Source organism: Myxocyprinus asiaticus, chromosome 3, assembly GCF_019703515.2.
Source record: "Myxocyprinus asiaticus isolate MX2 ecotype Aquarium Trade chromosome 3, UBuf_Myxa_2, whole genome shotgun sequence".
NCBI classification, from domain to species: Eukaryota; Metazoa; Chordata; class Actinopteri; order Cypriniformes; family Catostomidae; genus Myxocyprinus; species Myxocyprinus asiaticus.
The window spans coordinates 33574545-33598479 of record NC_059346.1 but is presented as its reverse complement, the minus strand read 5'-3'; the positions used below and the strand labels follow the sequence as shown (position 1 = coordinate 33598479).

Sequence of the window (23935 nt, the reverse complement as noted above, 5' to 3'; positions counted from 1 at the left end):
TTATATTTTTGTTCACTCCGTAGATTCCAGGTTTATGACAGAGCAGTCACAAGCAGCATGATGATTTTTTGTCATCCACACACATAGGAAAGGAATTCAAGTGTATAAGGCATCCTCACATGTAACAGAAACTAGGTGGTTTATTTATTGACATGCCCATGTAGACCTTGTTTTGTTAGGGAAACCAATAGCAAGTTAAAGATCAGAAGTAAACATATTGTAAAGTGCAATTAAGAATACTGGTGTTAAAACCAAAGTAATCATATAATTGACTTGGACATAGGCATGTGTTCAGTCAGAATCACTTTCATCAAAATAGCTTTACTGTAAATTTAAGCTGATGATGTATATTTTTCAGGTATGTGATACCATCCTGATGCATACCAAGGAGCGGTTCTCCTTAACCCAGCACCTCATCAGCACAACACTGTTGCATGGAGAGTTGTTCCCACAACACAGTGTGAAGTTCCCTGATGCAGCGCTTGAAACAACAGTGGAGGCGTACCCTATGCTGAACAAGGCAAAGCTCAAAACAGAACTGTCCCTCATCTATGAGAACAGTGAGTTCAAGGCTAGCAGTGGTGCAGAACAACCTTCAGAGTACTTTCTCAGAGACTGTCAGTCTTCCCATGATCCTTATCACCACACCCATGACAACAGCAGAATCAGAGAGGTGCTTCTCTACTTTGAAGAGGATCAAGTCCTTCTTGAGAAACACCATGACACAGGATTGCCTTAATGCTCTGCTATGCTTTCCATGGAGATGAAACTTGACAGGGACATTCCTGACTTCAGTAAGAAAGTCATTGAGATGTTTGCAGCTTAGAAGGAGAGAAGAGCAAAATTCCTGTACAAATAAGCTGTCAGGAAAACATGCAGGTTTTTTCACCACATTGAGTTTCCTTGTACATAGTTGTCCTCAGTCTCATTTGTTTAACTTGGTCATGGAGGCATCACCATTTAATTGAGACCGGTAAATTAATTCCTCATAGCTGTTTAATGAATAACCATGTGTCAAGCAGATGTACTCAGACTTTGACTGGTAGTGTACATTTGTTCATTTTGAGCCCCAGTGTGGTGTTTTTGTGTATAGTTGACATTTTAAAATAAATCTCAAATAATTCCATGTGTAAGAGGTCAGTTGACATTTACAAGATTGTTTATTATTTTGAATATTTCCTTCTCTTAAAGGGACAGTTCACCCAAAAATGACAATTCTGTCATCATTCACTCACCCTCATGTTGTTCCAAACCTGTATGACTTTCTTCTTCTGCAAAACACAAAAGAAGATATTTTGAGAAATGTCTCAATGTTTGTTTTTTTTTTCCCATATAATGGAAGTCAATGGGAACCAATGTTGTTTGGTTACCAACATTCTTCAAAATATCTTCTTTTGTGTTCCACATAAGAAAGAAAGTCATACAGGTTTGGAACAACATGAGGGTGAGTATTAATGATGACAATTCTGAGTGAACTATCCCTTTAACTGTTTTTCTTAAACATTTTCTTTATCTTTCACTGTTTTGCATTAAATCATACTGGGATGGTTGCTGAAATTGTTGTATGTGGTACAGCCGTACCTAGAAAATTTTCCACCAGCCGCCACTGGCAACAGTACTTGCTAGGAGAAGAGATTATAAAGATAGTGAGCGATTTCCAGATTGGTTCGCTCTCATACTCCTATTATAAAACACACACACACACACACTGGCAGCCAAAAGTTTGGAAAAATGTACAGATTTTGCTCTTATGGAAAGTAATTGGTACTTCTATTCACCAAAGTGGCATTCAACTGATCACAATGTATAGTCAGGACATTAATAACGTGAAAAATTACAATTTGAAAAAGAAAATTTAACTACTACAAAGAGTTCTCATCAAAAAAATCTTCCACATGCAGCAATGACAGCTTTGCAGATCCTTGGCATTCTAGCTGTCAGTTTGTCCAGATACTCAGGTGACATTTCACCCCACACTTCCTGTAGCACTTGCCATAAATGTGGCTGTCTTGTCAGGCACTTCTCACACACCTTACAGTCTAGCTGATCCCACAAAAGCTCAATAGGGTTAAGATCCATTACACTCTTTTCCAATTATTCCAATGTCTGTGTTTCTTTGCCCACTCTAACCTTTTCTTTTTGTTTTTCTGTTTCAAAAGTGGCTTTTTCTTTACAATTCTTCCCATAAGGCCTGCGCCCCTGAGTCTTCTCTTTACTGTTGTACATGAAACTGGTGTTGAGCGGGTAGAATTCAATGAAACTGTCAGCTGAGGACATATGAGGCATCTATTACTCATACTAGAGACTCTGATGTACTTATCCTCTTGTTTAGTTGTACATCTGACCTTCCACATCTCTTTCTGTCCTTGTTAGAGCCAGTTGTCCTTTGTCTTTGAAGACTGTTGTGTATGAAATCATCAGTTTTTTTTGGCAATTTCAAGCATTGTATAGCCTTCATTCCTCAAAACAATGATTGACTGATGAGTTTCTAGAGAAAGCTGTTTCTTTTTTGCCATTTTTGACCTAATATTGACCTTAAGACATGCCAGTCTATTGCATACTGTGGCAACTCAAAAACAAACACAAAGACAATGTTAAGCTTCATTTAATGAACCAAATAGCTTTCAATTGTGTTTGATATAATGGCAAGTGATTTTCTAGTACCAAATTAGCAATTTAGCATGATTACTCAATGATAAGGTGTTGGAGTGATGGCTGCTGGAAATGGGGCCTGTCTAGATTTGATCAAAAATTACTTTTTTCAAATAGTGGTGGTGCTGTTTTTTTACATCAGTAGTGTCCTGACTATACTTTGTGATCAGTTGAATGCCACTTTGGTGAATTAAAGTACCAATTTCTTCCATAAGAGCAAAATCTGTACATTATTCCAAACTTTTGGCTGCCATGTATATATATATATATATATATATTTCAAAATAACAGTATATCTTTTTAAATAAAATATTTTTATTTTTAATATGGACGGACAATATTATTATCATCAGATTTTTAAACACATTTCTTTATTTCTAAATAATTTATTTTATTTAAAGATTATATGTATTTATGTAAATCTCTCTATGACCAAACTCAACAGCCATTAATAAATAGGTAGTCTTAAAAACTTACTCTAATTGCACCTTAAACAGAGATCGTTTATACCTATAAACACCTCCACCTCCAACGGCCTCTAGTCAAGTCAAGTCCTTTTTATAGCGCTTTTCACAACACACATCATTTCAAAGCAGCTTTACAGAAAATAAAACTGTAATATCTATAAAGTCTTAGAGTGATCATTGTGTAGTTTGATTAAATATGATCGTAAATTGTGTATACAAATTTAATTATTAAATCATAATTGTATTTAGAACCCCTGTGAGCAAGCCGAAGGCGACTGTAGCAAGGAGCACAAAACTCCATAAGATGTTGGTTAATGGAGAAAAATAACCTTGGGAGAAACCAGGCTCACTGTGGGGGCCAGGGGCCGGCTGCACCAGCTATACGTATGTTACAATTTAGCCTAGGTGTGGCGTAAATGGGCACTAAGTCACAATTTACACACTACTAAATATTTGAGCGTTGCACCATTAAACTTAGGTAGAACGTAACCCCACGTATAAACGAAATATTTATGGCAGACTCCGACCAGGAGTAATGAATGGAATAAAAAAGCAGACTCACTTAATGACATCAATTAGCTCATGTTTTGCATGACAGGCATCAATCATTTTGACATACAGTATGATGTTGACATTTACACTCGTTTACATTTACGAAAGAGAAAAAAAACGTACTTTTAAGCATCTCTTCAGCATGAAACCGATCTAACGGTGATGAATAAATGTCTGTTTTTCCAGCCTGTTGTATTAGTATTTATTTATCACCCCTTATTTATTTTAGATACAGTTCCTATATATATTGTTATTTATACAGGGCAAATATACTTATCAAATCTACTTTTATTACATATTGTATTTTAATGGGGATTTATTACAGCTGACAGTTACATGAGCAAACAAGATTTGAACATCAAACAAGATCAAACTGAAATTCAAGGCTTTTTATCAGTTCTGTGTGTGCAAATTTGACAGCTGTTTATTGGATAAATACATGTAAACGTCATATTATGCGACTACGCATTACTTTACGGAGAGCTTACGACCTACTAGTTAAGTTTTGCCTTAAGAACAGGTTTTTTGTTTTTTTTTTGCCTTAAGAACAGGTGGTGCAACCAAATTAAGCACTGACTTAGTTACAAACTAACTTATGTGAGAACTTACGCACAGCTGGTGCAACCCTACCCAGTTCCCCTCTGGCTAACAAGCATGGATATAATACCAATATTAGTTATTTATGTGCAGTGCAAGTCATGGTTTAAAACCTCGCCAGTGTTCCGCCCATAGAATGCCTATGGTACAACCGCGTTATGCATTGTGTTGTTAACCTTGTACGCTCAATTTATAGAAGGGCTCTGCCCTAAAGGAGAGATCGGAGAATGAAAACTTCAAATCCCGTGGTGTTACTGACGTCATTATTCCTCGACGATGGCCATGATGACAGCAGTCAGGATGCGACAGATTGAGAAAGATTTATAAAAAAAAAAAAAAAAAAAAAAAACACTTTACAGGGGGTAATACTATTCTGTGCTTTTAACATGGTAACCCAGGAAGCCATGGAAGTGAGACCATAATTTGAAAACAGATATTGTTCGCTACTTCTCCTCCAGAGGTCTTAAATCACAGAAGTTCTCTCACAACACAGTGAAATATCGAACTCACACAGAAAGTACTACCGTGGATCATAATCATGGCTTTGAGCATGGACATCAGCGTTTCTTTTCTCAAGTGTGAACTCGCATCCACTATCGAGCAGGCGGTAAGATGCGCCGTTGAAACGGTGTTAAAAGACGCCGCAAGAGTCGTTGGCATAAAACTTGCTGCAGCTTGTAATGCTGCCGCAGAGTCCCATCGAGAGAACCAGAGCCTGCGAGAGCGATTGGAGATCTCCGAGAGCGAGCTGAAAGCGGTACGCTACTACATGACCGCGGCGGAAAGGAACATTAAACAGTGTTTACTCCTGAACAGAAACCAGCCTCGGTCAACTGTTGTGCACCCAAACACAGACGACGCACTCTTTCCGTTTCCCTCACACTCTGCGGACGAAAGCCCTACATCACAACCGCAGATCAGACATTCCACCCGCAAGACCTTCCGAAACCCACCAGGAGGAATCCACAATCCTAAAAATCAACCCAGTGTTGGCCTCTGTCTTCCCACGGTACAGTCAGACTGGCCTCGTGTATTTGCCAACCACAAAAAGACACGATTGTCTTCAATAGGCAACAATTCAGCACTCATAGGCGATCCCAAGACCTCTCAAACCCTTGTGGAAAACAACCCTGCTCTACTAACGCCAGAGGATGAGACAAAGGGCCCGTTTTACATCGCCAATGAGGGAGTCTCGGAGAAAGGTTTACAGTTTATATTGTTTTCATATCCGAGCACAATACTGACTATAAAATATGACCATAGAGGAAAGGTCTGAAAGGAATAGTTCACCCAAAAATAAAAATGACCTTATCATTTACTCACCCTCATGCCATCCCAGATGTGTATGACTTTCTTTTTTCTGCTTAACACTAATGAATATTTTTAGAAGAATATTTCAGCCCTGTAGGTCCATACAATGCAAAAGCATATAAAGGCAGCTTAAAAGTAATCCATACAACTCCAGTGATTAATGCTGCCTTCACGTGCTATCGGAATGATCTTAAATACGAGTTTCCACTCGGAAGTTGCACGTGAACGACCCCTCAAGTCGTAATTACGACTGAGAAACTCTGAGATAATTTTAATACCTGACTCAACATGGCAGAGGAGACTACAGTTTCTGAAGTGACTGACAGGTTTTGTTATTTTTCCAAATACAGCTAATTGTTAGCGCTTGCTGTACTCATTTATATATATCAGCAACCATTTGATGCATGTTGTGAAAATAGCTTGTATTTGACCAAAATTCCATTATCTTCAGCAAGTTGAGTAATATGTATTATGGTGTCAAAATAAAAGTTCCTCAGAAATATGTATGAATCAGTCTGGCGTCTGTGTTTCCTGTTCTTTCCGACAACAAAGCACGTGAACATGATGTGAAGCACAATGTACTCGTAATTACCACTTCAGAAATGGGAAGTAGGATAATATCGATAGCACATGAAGGCAGCATAAATCCGTGTCTTCAGAATGAGCTTTATTGCCAAGTATGCTTACACATACAAGGAATTTGTCTTGGTGACAGGAGCTTCCAGTGTACAACCATACAAAAACAATACAAAAATAGCAGCAAGACATAGAAAACAATAAAAAATACACATACGTACAGACACACATACATACATACATACACACATACAAGTGATGTGATAGGTGTGGGTGAGAAACGGATCAATATTTAAGTAATTTTTTACTGTAAATCTCCACTTTCACATTCTTTTGTTTTTGGCGATTCGCATTCTCTGTGCATATCGCCACCTACTGGGCAGGGAAGAGCATTTATAGTAAAAAAGGACTTAATTATTGATCTGTTTCTCACCCACACCTTTCATATCGCTTCTGAAGACACGGATTTAACCACTGGAGTCGTATGGATTACTTTTATGCTGCCTTTATATGCTTTTTGGAGCTTCAAAGTTCTGGCCATCATTCACTTGCATTGTATGGAACTACAGATCAGAGATATTCTTCTAAAAATCTCTGTTTGTGTTAAGCAGAAGAGACTCGTACACATCTGGGATGGCATGAGGGTGAGTAAATGATCAGTGAATATTAATTGTTGGGTGAACTATCCCTTTAACTGTTTATTCGTGCCCGTTCACACCGCAGGCGGCATGTTGCGATCCTTGTCGCTGGTGGGTGTTCCCACTGCTGCTGCTCTAACGTTATTGGTGGACTGCACAACTGGCCATAGTAGCGTTTGAAATGCTCTTTACAGATGATAATGCCGATAAAACTAAGATATCGTTCTAATTTGACAAGGAATTAGTTATTTTGTCTCTAAAAGTGCACATTCTGCAGGGGAGAGTATTTTGTATAACCTGCAGCAGTGCTTATGCGTTATATAATTAAACAAGACGAACGTTATATCAAACTCACTCAGAATGCCGACACGTTTTCCACGCATCGGGTTATTAGACCATATCTATTTATGTGGTTACAGACAAATGATATAGAACAGTGAAATCGCTCACAGAAACTTAACTTCTCCGTCTTGCCTGCTCGAGTCGACTCCAGTATCTGGCACTCACCCTGCTTGGAGACGGATGACGTAAGCTCCTCTGTCTTCACTCTCATTGGTAGTTGCTCGAGAATGTCGCTCGTCATTTGCATAAAGTTGAAATTTTTCTCAATTTGTCTTGTCGCTCCCCACGGCGATCTCTGTCGCCAACGGTCGCGACAGCACGTGTCGCCGGAAGTCGCTGTGCTCTCATTGAAAATGAATGGGATTGTGTCGCTGACGGTGTGAAGCTGTGTTCACACTACCAGCGACTTTGTGGCTTGGTGTCGCTAGACTCTGTGATCTGTGTCGCTAGTGGGCGTTCCTACTGTTTGTCGCTGTAACGTTATTGGAGGACTGCACGTCTGGCAATAACGTTTAAAAATTTGATCATGGATGAGACCTAATACTGGTTAAATTAAGATATCATTACAGTCTGACAAGGAATCAGTTCTCTTGTCTCTAAAATTTTACATTCTGCAGTGTAGAGTGTTTTATAAAATGTGCAGCAGTGCTCAGTGTATTAAATCATTAATAAGACAATCAATCTATCATGAATGAATGAATCAAACTCACTCGGAATGCAGAGCATATCTGACACGCTTTTCCACGCATCATTGTTTTATTATATCCATGCATGTGGTTACAGACAAATTATATAGAACAGAAAAAATCCCTCACAACGCTGAAACTTCTCCTCTGTCTTGCATTCACTCGTCCCCAGTCTGCCAGGAGACAGATGATGTGAGCTCTGCTGTCTTCGCCCTCATTGGCAGTCGCTTGTGAATGTCACTCGTCATTTGCATAAAGTTTACATTTTCTCAACTTGTCTTATCGCTCTCCATGGCGATCTCTGTCGCCAACGGCTGCGGCAGCTCGTGTCGCCGGAAGTCGCTGTGCTCTCATTGAAAATGAATGGGATCATGTTGCTGTCTCTCGCGATGTCGCTGGCAGTGTGAACGCAGTTTGAACGGGGCTTTAGAGAATGTCAGTGTCACCAGTATAAAATAAGATACTGTGACAAATTTCATCCATTTATACATGTGAGCTTTCCTTTGTTTTCCAGAAAACAGTTCTGCAGTGGCGGACTCTGAGAGGGGTCATGAGGAGCCAGAAGCTTCAAGCTTATCCACAAACCCACCCGAGGACCCAACTGACATCACAAAATTTGAATTTGAAATGAGCACACCTGCAGGGAATGTCGATGAGCTGGAGCTGATACAGGTGATGGAGGACCCTGAGGATGTCAAACAAAGCAATGTTAAAATAGAGGATGACCCTGAGTCATTTACACTAGAGCTACCTTCATCGGATCTAGCTGTAGCTTCTTCAACCACCTCCATGCAAGCGTTCCCACAAGTCACCTCACCTCCAGTACCAGAGAGCGAAGGGGATGCTTTGCTGGTTTTAGTGCCACCTGTGGGGAGTGACACAGGGCTAAGCGGTCCTGTTGAGAGCCCTGATAAAGTGCACTGCTGCAACATTTGTGGCCGGGGATTCCGACGTTTCTACTGCTTGAAAACACACCAGCGCATTCATACAGGAGAGCGCCCGTATCCTTGTAGATACTGCGAGAAACGCTTCCGCCATTTAGACAGCTTACACAAGCACCAGCGCATTCACACAGGAGAGAGACCCTACCGCTGTGCACAGTGCGGATGCTGCTTCAGAGAACTGGGTCAACTTAAAAAGCACAGACTCAAACACTCGCCCACATTTGTTCCAGTCGCTCATCCTGCCATCCCTCTCCTCCCAGCCGGCCCCTCTTATGTCTGGCCACATCTCAACTCCCAGTCTTTGGATTCAGCCTAAAACACAGAGGCCTGGTGAACAGAAGACAGTTGCATTTAATTAGTAGATAGATGTTTTTATTTGTGGCAAAACACTCACTGATAAAGTTTATTCATTCAGTAACAGTTTGGTCCAATCTTTTGGACACTTCCATTGCTGTGCTTGAAGCATTTGTAGCAGGAATGTATATTTGCCTGATTGTATGAACAGTTTGTACTTGACTCACCATTACAGCATTCAATTTATATTAGCTAGATCATACACAATACCTCATCAGCAATGTGCTATTTCAAGCCTCAGTTGTCACTGCATATGAACAACTTCATTCAAATGTTACCCTGCAAAACATTTAAATGAGTTCCAAATATTAATACATTTTAACTATGATTGACACTGTTTGGTCTTTTGGTCTCGAGAATAAAAATTTTTCTGTGTCTATCACACAGCACTGTAAATTCTGCAGCCACAAGGGTTCTATGATCATGGAAAACCTGGAAATATCAAGGAATTCAATATATTTTTTATTTCCAGTCCTGGAAAAGAAATGGAAATTAATTTCTAAAGTGAGTATAGGTTTTTCTAGTTACGCTCGGGCTCTACTGTTAAATCAGTTAGAAATCATTCTTTGTAAGTGCGATCGCAAAAAACTGATTTTTAAAAATCCTTCTCTGGTAATCACAAGCGACTGGAAAGATCATGGAAATTCATTGTTCATTAAGAGTGGAAACCCTGAACCACATATAAATCCAGGAAGTCAAGTCATTTTTATTTGTATAGCGCTTTTCACAACACACATCGTTTCAAAGCAGATTTAATTATGCTCAGCTAAGTCCTCATTGAGCAGTTTAAATGAAAAACATTTTTAAAAATCATGCTATAAAAATGTATTCGTCTTTAGACCCCCAGTGAGCAACCCAAAGGCGACTGTGGCAAGGAACACAAAACTCCATAAGATGTTGGTTAATGGAGAACAAAAAATCTTGGGGGAAACCAGGCTCACTGTGGGGGCAAGTTCCCCTCTGGCTATACAGCATGAGTATAATGGCAATATTAGTTACCTCTGTGTAATTTCTCACCCTAATGCCATGCCAGATGTGTATGATTTTCTTCTGCTGAACACAAAGATTTTTTGGAAAATATCTCAGCTCTGTAGGTCCATACAATGCAAGTGAATCAACATTTTTAAGCTCCAAAAAAACACACAAAGGCAGCGTAAAAGTTATCCATAAGACTCTAGTGGTTAAATCCATATCTTCAGAAGTGATATGATACTGGGTGAGAAACATTCATCAATATTCAAGTCCTTTTATACTATAAATTCTCCCTACCCAGTAGGTGGCGATATGTACGAAGAATGTAAAGTGCCAAAAACAAAAGAAGAATGTGTGGAGATTTACAGTAAAAAAAAAAAATGCTTAAATATTGATCTGTTTCTCACCCACACCTATCATATTGCTTCTGGAGATATAGATTTAACTACTGAAGTCTTATGGATTACTTTTATGCTGCCATTGTGTGCTTTTTGGACCTTCAAAATTTTGGTACCCATTCACTTGCATTGTGAGGACCTACAGAGCTGAGATATTCCTCTTAAAATCTTAGTTTGTGTTCAGCAGAAGAAAAAAGTCATACATATCTGGGATGTTATGAGGGTGAGTAAATGATGAGAGAATTCTAATTTTGGGGTGAACTATTCCTTTAATATACTGGCAATGTATTCCATTTTAAGAGAGAGTAGTCCATCATGTGACAAAGATGATGCAAGCAGAGGTCAGTGAGATGAAAGGCAGAAAATGCCATGCACACATTGTATTAGAACAAAAAAATAAACCAAAAGATATTTATTGGTACTAAGAGAGGGGTTTAAAATGTAGCTTTTAATATTACTAAGTGGTATTAAATTAATTGACTTGTATTTTGGTTGTTTGCTTGTTTTGTACATTACACTATCTACTTGGAAACCTTACCACTTAAAATGTAAATCATGTATGGAGATTGGTTTTATCTCTTAAAATGTTAGACTGATCCGAATACACTGTTCTTTGGTATTCGGCTAAACGTCTCCCTCTTGTGAAATTTCAGCTACCCTATGTCAGAAGAGTCACATGGGGCGCTTGAAGGGTCCCGTGACTTTTTTTTTTTTCCTAACAGAGCCAGACGGCACATCACAGAGTGCACATATCAAACAACACCTCACTGGACCGTTACATACTATATTTATATTATTTCATTAGGTGTTGTCTGTTGTTTATAATCAAGCCCCCAGAGTACACAGCTGTGCGCTTTTATCTCCCATCATCATCATCACCATCATCATCATGTCCCGGGGTTTGATCACGAGACCTGACGCTGCAGACGAAATCTTTATACCTGCTATTTTTTAAAGAAGCCACGCCAAATCAACATGATGCTCTGTAGACAGATATCGGATTCGGGACATCCTGCATCCACATTTTCGACAGGACCAGTTTTGTTTCCTTGCTGTTTAGGGTAGTTTCTTCCAAAAAAGCGGAAGTTATATATACCACGTTAAGACTGTCGGGGCCGCTGGTTATCACAAGGACAGGTATGTTTTAATCACACTTCTCCACCACCGTCCTGACTGTCAATGTCCTGATAAATTTGTTCAATATAAACATTACACATTAGTTTGCACAAGATGATGCCTTTTCCAAAAACGTCAGGTCTGGTTATTTTGTTGACTAATACAACGGCAAAACAAACCTGTGGTTATTTTGAACTGAACAGGATACACTGACAAGATTTCTTAATTTACAGGTTCCTGTTGTTCAGACCATGGCCAACGAGCACTCTCCTCGTCTTGTTCATGGGGTGTACAGCATGATGGGTGATGTTGAAGACTCCAGGGGTAGGTCAACAGTGACAAGAGAGGGATTCCCCCAATCAAACCCCCGCAAACTCAACACCTTTTTTGGAGTCATGGTGCCCACGATCCTCTCTATGTTCAGCATTGTGCTCTTTCTTCGCACAGGTGAGTGAGACACACGGAGTAGCTCGGGAATTCATAAACTATTTTTGTTATGGCCATGTATCATACTGCAACATCCATCTGAAGTTGTGTGTGGATTTAGGTTTGTTTTCATGGGTACATGATTTATTCGTGAATGTTTCAGGGTTTGTTGTGGGGCATGCTGGTCTCCTCCATGGTCTCCTCATGCTGTATGTAGCCTACTTCATCATCTCCTTGACAATCTTGTCCATATGTGCTATTTCCACTAATGGTGCAGTGGAGGGGGGCGGGGCCTACTGTATCCTTAACCTATCCCTGTGCAAATCCCATGTCTTGAATTGCAGCTTCTTACAGACTTAACTACGGGTGGTTTTTTATATTTATCTGTAAGTTGATATATACCTTTAAAAGAATATTCCAGGTTCAATACATGTTAAGCTTTTACAATCGACAGCATTTGTGGCATAATGTTGATTACCAAAAAAAAAAAAAAATTTTGAATCGTCCCTCTTTTCTTTAATAAAAGCAAAATTCTGGGATCCAGTTAGGTGCTTTCAGTGGAAGTGAATGGGGTCAATCTGTTTTAAAAGTAATAGCCACATTGCTTGCAACCTTTTCTGTGTAAAGTTATATCCAATTTTACAACTTCGTTGCCATGATGTAATGCAGTAAACCCTAAAACGACTGTAAAGAAACTCTGTTTCTTTAAAAAAAAAAAATGCAGAAAATCTGGGTTACAATGAGGCACTTACAATGGAAGTAAATTGGGCCAATCCGTAAATGTTAAAATACACACGGTTTCAAAAGTACAGTTACAAGATGTAAACAATTCGCACGTTAAAATGATTTTTGTGTCATAAACTCGCTTACTAACCTTTTCTGTATGAAGTTGTTTCCAATTTTACAACTTCGTTGCCATGACAGTGTAATTCTTTAAACACTGTAATCCCAGAAAAACAACTTTACAGCTCAAATAATACACACGTTTATACAGAAGAATTAATGTAAGTGCTTTTATAAAATTATAAGCTTCATATTTCTGTCTTTAAATTCTCCAAAAATTAGCCCCATATACTTCCATTGTAAGTTGCTCATTGTAACCTCGATTATTTATTTTTTTAAAGATGGACGAGTCAGAATACATTTTTGTGGGAATCAACATTATGCCACAAATGCTGTTCATTTGAGATGATCTTGTATTGAACCCAGAATATTCCTTTAACTGTTTAATCTTAGTCATGATCAGTCATTCTCTGGGACCAGAGTTTGGAGGCAGTATTGGTCTGATGTTTTACCTGGCTAAGGTGTGTGCATGTGGAGTGTATGTACTCGGCTTAGTAGAGGCCATACTTGACATCTTTGGGAAGGATCCAGGCAAGCATTTAAAAACACTGTACTAATGAGTCTGTGAGTCATTATGGCCAGTTTTGTACTATTCATACTACTATATATGACAATACTATTCATACTGATTTATCACTGCTAACTAACAAAAAAATGTTGGCTTATTTTCTCTGAAATGTCACAATTTGACATGATCTGTGCTACATCTACTTAGTTGTGATGTTTATCAATGGTTTGGCATCAAAATGAAATTAACAATATAGGGCCCATCTGACAGCCACCTATCTTTTTGCATTGAAGCTTGTCTTTTTTTTAAAATTCTCTCCCCAGGCTCCGCTGTGTCACAGGGGTTGCGCGTGTTGCCACAGGGTTACTGGTACACAGTGTTGTACTCCTCTGTAGTGCTGTTGCTTTGTCTGGTGGTGTGTCTGGTCCGGTGCTCATATCTACGCCAAAGCCTCTTTTGTCATTCTGCTGGTGGTGACAGTGTCAGTGATCTCCATCATCAGCAGCACACTGATACTCCGACCACAACGCTTCAACATCACACACACGTATGGCAACAACCACACCATCACCGTCAACCCCAGCTACACAGGCTTCAATGGCACAACATTAAAGAACAACCTTGAACGTGAGTAAAATGATGATCAATACAATGTATGCTGATTGTTGTAATGATGATAATGGAGGCTATGGATAGTTATGTAAAATATTCCAACACTATACTGCACTTGCATGAATTTTCAAATGTCTCCTTATAGCACAATACTCTCTGGACTACAGTACCAACACAATGATGTCTTTCGCCACTGTATTTGCTGTGATGTTCACAAGCTGCACAGGCATCATGGCGGGCGCCAACATGTCAGGTACAAAACCAGAGAGGACAACACTTTATTCACTTCCTTTTTTTTTTTTTTTTTTTATAAATGTTATTATGGTGCCTTTTACAGTGTTGATAACAATGTAGAAGTGTCAAACATCTCATTTGATTTACTTCTCACTTTCAGGTGAGCTGAAAAACCCGAGTGAGTCTATACCTAAAGGGACCATCATAGCTGTGTCATATACCTTCACTGTCTATTTGCTCCTCTTCCTACTCTTGGGCTCTACATGTGACAGGTGCCGTCAGTGACTATGAAGTCACAATGAAAATCTTATGCATTTACACAGTGCTTTGATACTATAAGTGTAGCCTTTGTTCTACCTCTCATTCAGTTCTCTCTTATTCCCCATTTTCTCTCTCAGGTTATTGTTAATCAGTGATTACGCTGTGTTTCAGCGAGTGAATGTCTGGCCCCCGTTTGTGATAATCGGTGTGTACTGCGCATCTCTCTCAGCTGCTGTGTGCTCTATAATAGGAGCTTCTCGAATCCTCCATGCTCTTGCTCTGGACCAGCTTTTTGGTGAGTGTATTTTGGTTTTTAAGGGATGTCTTTTAGTCTGGACACTAATATTTAGATACTAGTATGTCTTGGGGTGGTTTACATCTATGCAAGAAATGTTAGGGGAAACAATTAGTGAGCATATACCTCAAATAATTAAATACTCGTGGTTCCTAAGAAAAGTATACAATTTGTAAATAATTTGAAATGTAACTTGATTTTTGTCACATTTTCTAGACTGTTATGTGGTCTGAGAGGTCATGTGTTCTATGCAAAAGGTAAAAAGGACATGTTTTAAGAGAAAAGATCATTTTACACTCATTTCCAATCATTATTCTTCTGAAATCAAGCCTTTCTTTTAATGTTTTTGTATGTATTTTTGTGTCAAATTAACACCGTTCCAAAAATATTCATTTTGAGAATTGAATAATGGTGAAAATTTTCAACATCAAAAATTAGAAATTTATCAAAAACATATTTTGATCTGTTTTATTTGCAGTGGAAAAAAAAATATGTTATTGTTTTGCACACCATAGGATTATAATGACAGAAAATTGTAAAATCAATAACATCCGTTCACAATTTTCAGATTCTGTAGATAACTGTATAAAATGATAAGAAGAATCTATTTGCTATAGCGTGATTTATCATAGTTTCACAGCATTTTTCCATGCAGGTAGGTCAGCTAGCATCCTTGTGACATGCGCACTACCACAAGGCAACAATGCTTATAATGTACTAGGTGACAAAGTTATTGCATTATTGAATGATGTTGTACCATGAGACCCGAAATTAAAAAAAATGACAAAACTAGACTTTTACCCTTCTGATGTCCTTCTGAGATGTTTATCTGTGATCAAATACAGCTTCTCCACAAACATATTCAAGTATTTGGCCATTCAAAACTTAATGACATACAATGGCCATAGAAACAATTTAGTGTCACAACATATCAAGTCAAGTCATTTTTATTTGTATAGCACTTTTCACAACACATATCGTTTCAAAGCAGCTTTACAGAAAATCATGCATTAACAGAAAATGAAACTGTAATATCTATAAAAAACATATGTAACATTTGACCTCAAACATAAGTTTGTATGTCTAATGGCAGAAATTAGGATTTATTTTCATTATATTTTCTTGATTTTACTCATCAGAACAGAAAACAAACTTAAGCCAGCCACTGTTTTACTATTGCAGTGATGCGCTCTTATTTCAGGTTCGCCTCTGGCTCTGGCTGCAATCAGCTCCAGTTCTGGGAATCCTTGGGTCTCCGTGCTGTATACGTGGGGCCTGGTGCAGGTACTTGAACCTGTGTGCATGTGTTGTCGAATGACATTTCTGACGACATGTAAAGTGTATACATGTTAATTGTTTTGTGTGTGTTGTAGTGTACTCTATTTGCAGGACAGCTGAATGTGATTGCTGGCATTGTGACAGTGTTTTACCTGTTGGCGTATGCTGCAGTGGATTTGGCCTGCCTGGCTCTGGAATGGGCCTCTGCTCCAAACTTTAGGTACTGCACAAAGTGTGTTTTGTACTCTATTAAACACTAGATGAAATATCAGTACAGTACACAGTCCCATCGGTCCCAGTAGTACTTTTGGTTTTGGACACTACTTACACCCATTGTCCTAGATACTGGAAGTTTGTTTATTAAAAGCTGCCACTTTACACTGAAGATGTTTATTTATCTTCTGTTTTGTTACTTTTAATCTGTGTTTTTCTCCGTCTCATACTACACACATCCATATTATGGACATTCTTGGAATTAATCCAAACAAATTGTGACCGTGTAGCCACGACTCGATCGCGAGCTCTCTACTGGCTGTTGACCGTCGTGTGCGCGCACTTGCCGTTTGATATCGCACCGTTTATCTGTGATCTGGGCCGTGAGAGCTGCAGGATTTGCCGGTTTCATGACCCCCTCTTGTTTTGACATTTTATCTTTCTACTGTTACTCATTCTGTTTTGACTGTCTGTTGGATCAAATCCTGCTGATACCATCACTCCGAACCATACTGTTGACTCTGGCTCCGTCATTGTCTCTATATTAAGTATACTGTGTTTGTTGTTATTATATTGTTTGGTTTGCTTGTTTTGTATACATGTACTTGTTTACATGTAGAATTGGCTGAAAGCGCTATATGAAACCTTTGTTATTATTATTGTCATAATTAGTGGTAGTAACTCAGTCAATTGCATTACAGTGTCATGTGCTGTCAGCATGTCATAAGTAACTTAAGAGAACTAAGTTAATTTAAACAGGTGTTATTAGGTATATAAATTATATTAGTTTTGCTGTGATTTTGAAATTGCAGTTGAGAATTGTGAAATTTCAGTGGTATTGGTATCTACTACTGAAATGTTGTTATCAACTCTAAATGGAACAAACTTCTCATTCTGAAATTCATCTCTCCATGTGTCTGCGGACATTTAATAGGCCGATTTCAGAGTTTCCTCTTGATAATTACTCAAACATATCAGGGCGTATTTATATAGATCTTTAATTTGTAAATGAAAGCATTGTCTTCACATTTTTTACTGATACTTCTTTCTCTCTTCTGTTTTTCTCTTTCCAGGCCAACATTTCAGTTTTTTTCTTGGCACACCTGTTTGTTGGGAATTGTAAGCTATGTGGTCATGATGTTTGTGATAAACCCAGTGTATTCCTCAGCCAGTATTGCACTGCTGCTCCTGCTCCTGCTGTTCCTTCAGTACCGCTCTCCCACCAGCAGCTGGGGCTACATCAGCCAAGCACTCCTCTTTCACCAGGTACCTACAGTGTACAGGATACAGTTACAAAAATCATGTTTTAAATCATTATTTTTATCTTGTTTTCCAGTACTTCTTTCAGAAGCAAAATTTCAAAAAGATTTACAGAAAATACTCAAGTAAATGCATCTCATTTTAAGGATGTTTACATATTTTTATTGGAAAACAAGGCAAATAGTGATTTAAGAAAATTATTTTATGCATGGTACACACACACAAAACACATGTCTATGCACTAGGGGTTGCACAGACTAACGTAGTCGACACTGTCAGTCTGAAGTCAACTAGTTGCTTTCCAACTGATTTGAAAAATGCCGTCTGTAGGAAATAAAGCACTGAAAAGGTGCAATAGCTCAAATGTAGGCTGTGATGTTCTGTCGCAAGATGCACATACTGAATACATTTTAGAACTGGTGTTCATTTTCTGTGTCGCTCTGTTCAACAGTGCAATGTATCAGAAATAATGGGGATGGCTCAACTAGTCGACTGTTACAAATCAGTAGTTGTGCAACTCCTAATATGCACAGAACTTTCTGTCCTTTTCTCAGGTGAGGAAGTACCTGCTGATGTTAGACTCCCGTAAGGATCATGTGAAGTTCTGGCGGCCTCAGGTCTTACTGATGGTGGCAAACCCACGCTCCTCCTGTCAGCTCATCTGCTTTGTCAACCAGTTGAAGAAAGGAGGACTGTTTGTCCTGGGACATGTGCAGATCGGTGATCTGGGTAGGATGCCAGGGGGTAACAGGGTCAGGGGTTATTTGTATAATAACACCATATTTTCTTGAGGCTCATAGACCCCTAGTATTAACCTCCATTTTGGACAATTAAATCACACGTGGTCAGAGCAAAATACAGGTGTAAATGGGGTACAAAAGTTTTCTGAGCCACTTTCAGAGGTAGTCAAAAATGGCTATGACCACATTGCATTTTTTGTGTAAACACCATTGCATTCTGATGCACCCCGGACAACAGGAAAGGGCCGTCTACTCGCCTGTCAATCAACCATTGCACTAAAACAATGGTTTTAATCTTGGGCAGTTAGATGCAGATTAATAAGAAAATAACCATCAAGTCATATACAGTCTTAATAGAACATTTTCATATTTCCATATACATGTACAAGGGTGGTCACAGGAGACTCATTTGAGGAGACTCCGTCTATAAATGCCAGATGTATTTGGTAATGTGTTATGACTTCACATTCCGTTATAAGCTCTAGTGGAATCTCATTAGTGTTAACTCAAGCTCATCCACCTCCACATACATAAGGGGAGGCAACAGTGTGGAGACCATCAATGTGTGGCCGTCAAAGATGACTTACTATTCTTTAGAGTTTATGAACTTAAGAACTTGCACAATTGTTCTAAGAATGCAAGGTTAATGGGAAGGAAAAAAATGTAAATGACCAAACTTCATTTCTTCCTTTCTCTCTCACAGATGTGTTTCCGGCAGACCCAGTGCAGCCGCAGTATAATTTCTGGCTTAGTCTGGTGGATAAATTAGGTGTGAAGGCCTTTGTGGATCTGACTCTCTCTCCCTCTGTCAGGCAGGGCACTCAACACCTGCTTCGCATTACTGGACTAGGTTAGAGTTAAGCAAAATTATATGATTTGGTTTTGCTGATCTTTATTTTAAGTTGGCTGTAAATGAACACTTTTGATATGACCAACGGTGAATAAGGGTAATCTGGGACATTGTTTGCACTTGTGATTGTCAGCCCAACACTTCAGATCAACAAAAGCTTTTAGCAAATACCAATTACATGATAACCTAGAAAAGAATATTGTAATGTTAAAGGGATAGTTCACCCAAAAATGAAATTTTTCATTGCATATTGTTTCTATAAAATGAAAGTGAATGGTGACCGAGGCAAATATTCTGCATATTCCATGGAAGAGAGAAAGTCATATGAGTTTGGAGCCAGTGTTTATTTTAATTTGTGCATCGATATCGAAGACTAGACGAAAAAGACTCCTCATGACGATAATCAAACGGATTTAATTAAAACATACTGTTGACGAAAATATGACAGGAAAAAAATAATACTGCAAGTAAATAATACGCATCCTAAACTGTCTAAACATGAGAAATCCACAACAGAGTAACTTAAAAAAAAAAGTAGCTAATACTAACTTAAGTATATTCATTATATACAATTATTTCAGGAGCTCAGGTTTTCAGGACAGTTTTTCTCATGTTGTTTAATCTTAAATACTAACCATATTAGTCTTTAATATTTAATCTTTAATCTATTTACAATATAGCACAGCCTCAAATGCCTTATTGCTTTTATAAAACGATAACACATAATCAAAATATGTTCATTACATCAATACAAATCAATACAAATGTTCATTAAAATTATATATTATATAATCATTAAATGCCATCCTTCCACTAGAAGAAATAGCCAAAGGTGCATCCCAAACACACACTTCTTCACTATTCTACGTCATTTTGTAATGTAAGCGAGTAGTATGTTAACAATGAAAATGCAACAAAAGGAAGTATACTTTAAGTACCTGGATGATGCACTTCTTCAACCATCAAAACCGAGTGTGGAATGTTGGATACTTCATGCACTCAGTGTTTGCGGCTTGCTGTACATTGGAAGGGGCGGAGTTACCTGGCTGAGTTGCTGGACTGACAAAACAATTGTAAACAATGAATAATGGAGAAACAACAAATAAAAAAAATAAAAATCCTTTATATGAAAGGGGCCCAGAGCAATATACATTAAGGGGGCCCAGAATACCTTGCTACGGCCCTGCTTGTATTCATAGAAAATAGCTGCTTGTGAGTTTTCTCAATCAGCATCCAGGACTTGAACTGTACATTTGATAATGCTTGATACATGTTTAAATAATTGTAAGTAGTGCTGTCAGTTGATTTTAAAATATTTAATCACATCATTATTCAGTTAATCACATATTTATTCATAGATTTTGAAATTGCTGAAATTTGATATATTATTTTTCTTGTCTGTTAAAATGCATTTAGTTCCTTCTTAGTAAAGAAAACAATATGTAACAATAATGTTTTATTAACATTTTCTAAATGAAGCGTTCCACAGTATAAAAATAAACATTTACTAAAATGGCACCAATTTAAGTAACATTAAACATATCCCAAAATCAAAGTGGGAGGTTATCTTATTGAAATATCTAGTCCACGTAGTTTGCAGTTTCGTTTCAATGGGCATTGTCTTTTCAGCCCTCATCTTCCACACTATTAATAGGTGCTATCCAATTTGCTACAGTAATAGTGAAACCGCATTTACATGATTTGTCACTTTGAACTTCACATGAAAAGCGCTTGCAGAGAACCTCTTATTTTGCTTTTAGCGCTGGCACTGTTAATGTAATGATACTTCATCCAAATTGTCTGGAACGTGACATCTGGGAAATGCTAATGCTACAATTCAGTGGGTCGTGTGAATGTGACAAGTCCCATCTGAGTTTTTGTTCAAACAAATTATGGTTAAGTGGTCCTTTCTCCATCACTTGATCACTGACGTGGAATCACATTTGTGTGTGTTTGAGGTGTGTGCATCAGTGCAATGACCCTGGACACAGCGCAAAGGTTCTGCCCTATTCCAACCTGTGTTCAGAACTCACAGAGAGCTGAATAAAATGTCAGAATATAATGTGAAAATTAGTAAATGCGTTAATGCGAAAACTTAACATGTTAAACATTTTAAAGTAATTGCATGAGTTAACACGTTAATTTTGACAGATTTGTCAGGCTTGCTTCTGAGGTAGAAAGTAATGTAAACACCAGAATTTAGGTGTCCCACAATACCAAATGTCCCAGATTACCCCAATATCCCCTGCCTGTCTGTGTCACTCAGTCTATTTCTTTTATGTATTATTAGTATCATATATCTTTTATTTCTCTCTTTCCAGGGGGTATGAAGCCTAATACCCTGGTCTTGGGCTTCTATGACAACTGTTACCCAGAGGACTATTTCCTGCAGGACCCTGTCTTTTGCGAGGGTGATCGGAGTGAGGGGGATCATTTTGGGGTGGACCTTCCATCTTTACAGGCCCATTTTCCACCAGTGCGGCATGCCGAAAGCCCTCGGGCGCTGCAGGTTGAGGAGTATGTGAGCATTATTTGTGATGCCATCAAAATGGGCAAGAATGTTTGTTTAGGGCGGTACTTCTTTGAGCTGCCACTCGAGAGCAAGGGCGTCACATACATAAGGGGAGGCCACAGTGTGGAGACCATCGACGTGTGGCCATCAAACCTGCTGTGCCCGGCCAGTGCCAGTTATGCAGATGTGTGCAGTCTGTTCCTGCATCAGATGGCATGTGTGTTAAACATGGCCAGCAAGTTGCACCGTGCGAGATTGCGTATATTCCTCTGTGTGGAGTCAGAGTCGGGAGACCAGGGTTGGTTGGCTAAAGAGGAGCAATTTAGAGAGTTGCTGGGGAAGCTGAGGATTCGTGCTGCTATTAAGATCGTGCCGTGGGATAATGTGACATGCATGCTGAGAGGAACAAGCTCAGAGCACATGCGAAAAGAGGAAACAAAAGCTGGATCGGAAGAATTTCTGTGTGCGGTGAATGCGCTGTTGAGAGAACATAGTTCTACAGCAGCAGTTCGCTTCCTGTATTTGCCCCACCCACCTTCAAGTTCTGACCAGTCGCAGCAGTATCTGACGCAGCTGGACACTCTAACACGAGATCTAGGCCCAACTCTCATGATTCATGGGCTGACACCAGTTACATGTACTGAACTATGAGAAATTACAATAAAATGTGTTTGTTTGTGTGTGAGAGAGGAAGACAGAAACCACAAATGCAAGTGAGCTGAATTTTATTTTGGAGGTTATTTTATAGATGTCCTCAACAAATGGCAGGTGAGTGGTTTTGAAGACAATATGCACATAAATGTGTAGAGTATGTGTTATTGGTAAAGATGTTATTTCTAAAGTGGATAGTGTGTGTTATTGGTGTTGACCTTGTGTTTTAGGTAATATTAAATTATTCACTTGGAAAATGCTGATCATTGTTACTCACTACACTCACTACTAACTGTAAATAGCCCAGAATCATGACACAGCTTTGTTGTTTTTATTTATTTTCCAAAAGCCTCCATTTGCTCTCATTAACAGCAAGGGTAGTGTTTGTGGAAAAGAGATTGCTGTCATAATTGAATTGTTAATCATTTACGTGTCAAGTTAATCTTGAAACAGATCCTATAATCCATTCTTTGTGTTTGCGCAATATTCTTTATGGAGAAAATGACTGTTGACTTTAAGGTGGAAATAGTTTTTCTTAAATTATTTGGGCAATCATTTGCCCTAACTCAATGGTTAGGGCAAAGCAAGCCTGTTTACCAACTTTTGTTTGCTTTTTGTTATCTTTTCAGTTAATTGTGATGAACAGTTGAAGAATTTCTTAAATCATTTCTGCTTTTTCTGGACATAAAAACAGACTCTTTGAACCCATTGTGACCCAGTTTAAACTTGTGGGCCAATGAGAAGCCCTCATGGTTTTGGGTCATTGTTGGTGTCATAGGGAAACACTGATCGCAGCTTTACAATTATAGAGCTCTTGAGTTGCACTGTGCACACAGTCTATTTGCTGTCATTCAGGTAGTTAAACAGATGTTATTTATTATACGGTATATCCATGTGTGTATATGAGAATAATACAGGAGACAAAGGGAATGCATTTTCTTGTGTATTTATTTCCGTTATTTATAGTTGCAAGAACTCAGAAGTCAAAACTCACTATATGTTCATCCTCTCATTTGATTTTGTGTGTTTCTTGCAGTTTGTTCAATACAAGCTCTTTGTGCCGTTACGCTAATGGTTGTGCAGACTGGGCTGAAGGTGGAGCTTGGTGCTCAGTAGCTGAATCTGACTGGTCAAGGCCAATAATGACGATGCACACAGAAGTGCCTCTCGCTGTTGTGTCTGCGTTGGCCTTTGTGAACTGAAAAGGGACATAGAGCTGTTCAGCTGTGCCGTCAATTTGTAGGTGAATTCGGAAAGCTAATTGGCCATGGTTTCCTTTGGGATTTTCCTATAGGTTTTTATAATGGGGTTTTTGAATTTTAGTAAAATAAGGTCTGTGGTAAACATTACTTTACGATACGTGGACGTTTTAATGTACAACATAAATTACACACTTTCATACCTCAAATGTGAATTTTGAAGCCGCCATGTTCAAAATTCTTCAAAATTCACATTTGAGGTATGAAAGTGTGTAATTTATGTTGTAGAAGAAAACGCATCCATGTAATGTCAAGTAATGTTTACCACAGACCTTATTTTACTTTTTAATCCAAAACTGCATTAATAAAAACCAATAGGAAAATCCAGAGGGAACCCATGGCAAATGAGCTTTCCGGGTTTTTGGACTACAACCTGAACAGCTCTATT

At 38.6% G+C, this 23935-nt stretch overlaps 1 protein-coding gene, 1 long non-coding RNA gene and 1 pseudogene across 2 annotated transcripts; 2 read left to right on the top strand and 1 right to left on the bottom strand.

Moving 5' to 3' along the window:
- The first annotated feature begins 3210 nt into the window (after positions 1-3210).
- LOC127429600 (adult enhancer factor 1-like) lies at positions 3211-10152 on the top strand. The gene is made up of 2 exons (XM_051678725.1): positions 3211-5470; positions 8336-10152. Exons 1-2 carry the CDS (start codon positions 4807-4809, stop codon positions 9079-9081), a joined length of 1410 nt encoding a protein of 469 aa, XP_051534685.1. The 5' UTR covers positions 3211-4806; the 3' UTR covers positions 9082-10152.
- Positions 10153-11238: 1086 nt separating this feature from the next.
- Positions 11239-23739, top strand: LOC127429481 (solute carrier family 12 member 9-like; annotated as a pseudogene).
- LOC127429996 (uncharacterized) lies at positions 16658-20556 on the bottom strand. The gene is made up of 3 exons (XR_007895388.1): positions 20064-20556; positions 18102-18260; positions 16658-17545 (listed from the first exon to the last, which is right to left on the bottom strand). It is a non-coding gene; the product is annotated as an uncharacterized LOC127429996 (long non-coding RNA).
- Positions 23740-23935: the final 196 nt, after the last annotated feature.

Excerpts from the sequence above, each read along its gene's own strand:
- LOC127429600 (XM_051678725.1), top strand. The coding sequence starts at position 4,807 with ATGGCTTTGAGCATGGACATCAGCGTTTCTTTTCTCAAGTGTGAACTC. Across the intron at positions 5,471-8,335 it reads TGAGGGAGTCTCGGAGAAAG|AAAACAGTTCTGCAGTGGCG; the intron begins GTTTACAGTTTA and ends TTTGTTTTCCAG.